The sequence below is a fragment of the Gigantopelta aegis genome, chromosome 5 (genome assembly GCF_016097555.1).
Source record: "Gigantopelta aegis isolate Gae_Host chromosome 5, Gae_host_genome, whole genome shotgun sequence".
NCBI classification, from domain to species: domain Eukaryota; kingdom Metazoa; phylum Mollusca; class Gastropoda; order Neomphalida; family Peltospiridae; genus Gigantopelta; species Gigantopelta aegis.
Window position 1 is genome coordinate 13,900,954 of NC_054703.1, and position 2,558 is coordinate 13,903,511.

At 35.9% G+C, this 2,558-nt stretch overlaps 1 protein-coding gene across 1 annotated transcript in view; it reads left to right on the forward strand.

The window, feature by feature from the left end:
• Positions 1–1,517: 1,517 nt before the first annotated feature.
• LOC121373354 (disintegrin and metalloproteinase domain-containing protein 10-like) overlaps positions 1,518–2,558 on the forward strand; it is a 34,825-nt gene continuing 33,784 nt past the window's right edge. The window contains exon 1 of the mRNA XM_041499951.1: positions 1,518–1,728. Coding sequence (XP_041355885.1) covers positions 1,638–1,728 — 91 coding nt within the window. The 5' untranslated portion in view covers positions 1,518–1,637. The remainder of the gene's footprint in view (positions 1,729–2,558) is intronic.

Below are 2,558 nucleotides of genomic sequence, written 5' to 3' on the forward strand. Positions count from 1 at the left end.
TCTGGATTAAAAATCCCATGCCTCGACTGGGATCCGAACCCAGTACCTACCAGCCTGTAGACCGATGGCCTGCCATGACGCCACCGAGGCCTGTGGATGAGGTGTCGAAAACGAAAACTACATTAAATTAAATTTTTGTTTGATTACAATAATATTCATTTGGGGTGATGGGGATTGAACCCAGTTGTATAGTGTCTAGGATCGATACCCGTCGGTGGGCCCATTGGGCTATTTCTTGTTCCAACCATTGCTACATAAAGTCAATGTTATATACTAGCCCGTCTATGGGTTGGTGCATATAAAATATCCTTGCTGCTAATCGAAAAGAGTAGCCCGAGGCGTGGCGGCAGCGGGTTTCCCTTCTACTTTTCTCTGTGGTCGTTAAATGGGAGCTGGATGTAGCCCAGTGGGAAATCGCTAGCATGATGCACGGTCGGTCTGGGATCAATCCTCTTCGGTGGGCTCATTGGGCTATGTGTCGGTCAACTCAGTGCACCACGACTGGTACACCAAAGTCATGGTATGTGCCATCCTATATGTGGGGTGATCCATATAAAAGATTCCTTGCTGATTATTTTTTTTTTGAGCTAATGTCCACTCTGAGACAAAATGTCATAATTACCAAAGGTTTTATAAATTATGTTTATTATATATTTTTTTTATTATTGTCCCCAGACAGTCCCAGGGTTGGGAGGTCTTGATACGCCGCTTTACAATTTATCTTAAAATTAATATACATACATGTGTAAACATACATACATACGCATGCACGCACGCATGTACGCACTCACATTACATTCTATGCTAATGTATTCTAATGTATGCAGGTACAAATCAAAATAAAATAGTACTTCCTTTATGCACGCGTTATGAAAAAAACCCAAAATAATAATAATAATTACCAACGGTTTGATATCCAATAGCCGATGAATAATAATCTATGTGCTCTAGTGGTGTCTTTAAACAAAACAAAACTGTGGTCGTTAATCGTATGTCTGACGCCATATTTAACCGTAATTAAAATGTTTTGAGATCGTCGTTATCAAAACATTTCTTTACTTTGTTCTTCTTTCTTTCTGCTTTATTCCTTTCTGCTTTATTCCTTTCTTCTTTATTCCTTTCTTCTTTATTTTTTCTTCTTTTTTATTTATTTTATTCATTCTGTTTATAAGTTGCGTACGGTAACTAAGCATTAAAACATATAATTTCACACTCACAAAGTGATTATTTGTGAGATAATTTTAAATCACTATTCCAGGCGAAAGTTAATAAAAGAAAAACAGAATATGACGGTAGTTTGTTGTTCGTTCATCTTTTGATCTGACGTCCATAAACACCTAGACATTATCGTTATTGATTAATGCACGCAAAATTCACTGATCTAAAACACTTAACGCGATAATAAAAAGGGAGATTACTCATGACAGTATTGTTCTTTTTCTCATCAATAAACCTATAAAAAATATCTGGATCAATTGGTAATTATTTCTCAATACAGGTATCCACCACAATGGTGCTACATTTACTTTTGGTTTCACGAAATACCTGTTAGAATATGGGGCTAAAAAAAACTGGACCATGTTTTGTATATATATATATATGACATTATTTAAGGATTTAAAATATAGGTGTTGTAAATGAAAGGTGATATAATTATGTTGCTGGTGCCCGGCGGAAAGGTTTGCTTGCTTCTTGGAGTGTGTTTCACGTTAATTCTTTTTACTCAAGGTGAGTAATCGGTTTAACGTACACTAACTGATAATAATTATTTATGAAATTATACTTTAGTGGACTATATACATGTATATCTAAAATCTCTTCTCTCTCTCTCTCTCTCTCTCTCTCTCTCTCTCTCTCTCTCTCTCTCTCTCTCTCTCTCTCTCTCTCTCTCTCTCTCTCTCTCTCTCTCTCTCTCTCTCTCTCTCTCTCTATCTCTCTCTCTCTCTCTCTCCCCTCCCATTCTTTCAGATGGCTGCTTAACTCAAATATGTTGTTATACAAATTTACCTGTATTAAGAAACATACCTGTTTGACTACTAACCAGTTTTGTAAATATAATAATAGTTGTGGGTACCTTTGCATTGGTAACTCTATAATTAAAGTCATATTAACATTTACAAAAAGGTTGTTATGTTTAACGACACAACTAGAGCACATTGATTCATTAATCATCGGCTATTGGATGTCAAACATTCGGTATTTTTGGACATTACAGTCTTAGCGAGGAAGCCTGCTACATGTTTTTTGTTAGTAGCAAGGGATCTTTTATATACACTATCCCACAGACAGGATAGCGCATACCACGGCGTTTTTGGTATACCAGCCGTGGTGCACTGGTTAGAGAGAGAAATAGCCATTAACATTTACATTCAATTAAATGTAATCATATAATGTTATTTTTAATAAAGTGCAAAACATAAATTAAACTGATTGAGAACATAGTTTAATGTACTGTAGTAATGCAATGTGAGACAAAAACAGAGAAGAAAAGGGAGGGGGGAGGAGGAAAGGAAATAAATAAATAAATAAAATGACGTAATGGCGTAAAAGGGTTTAAT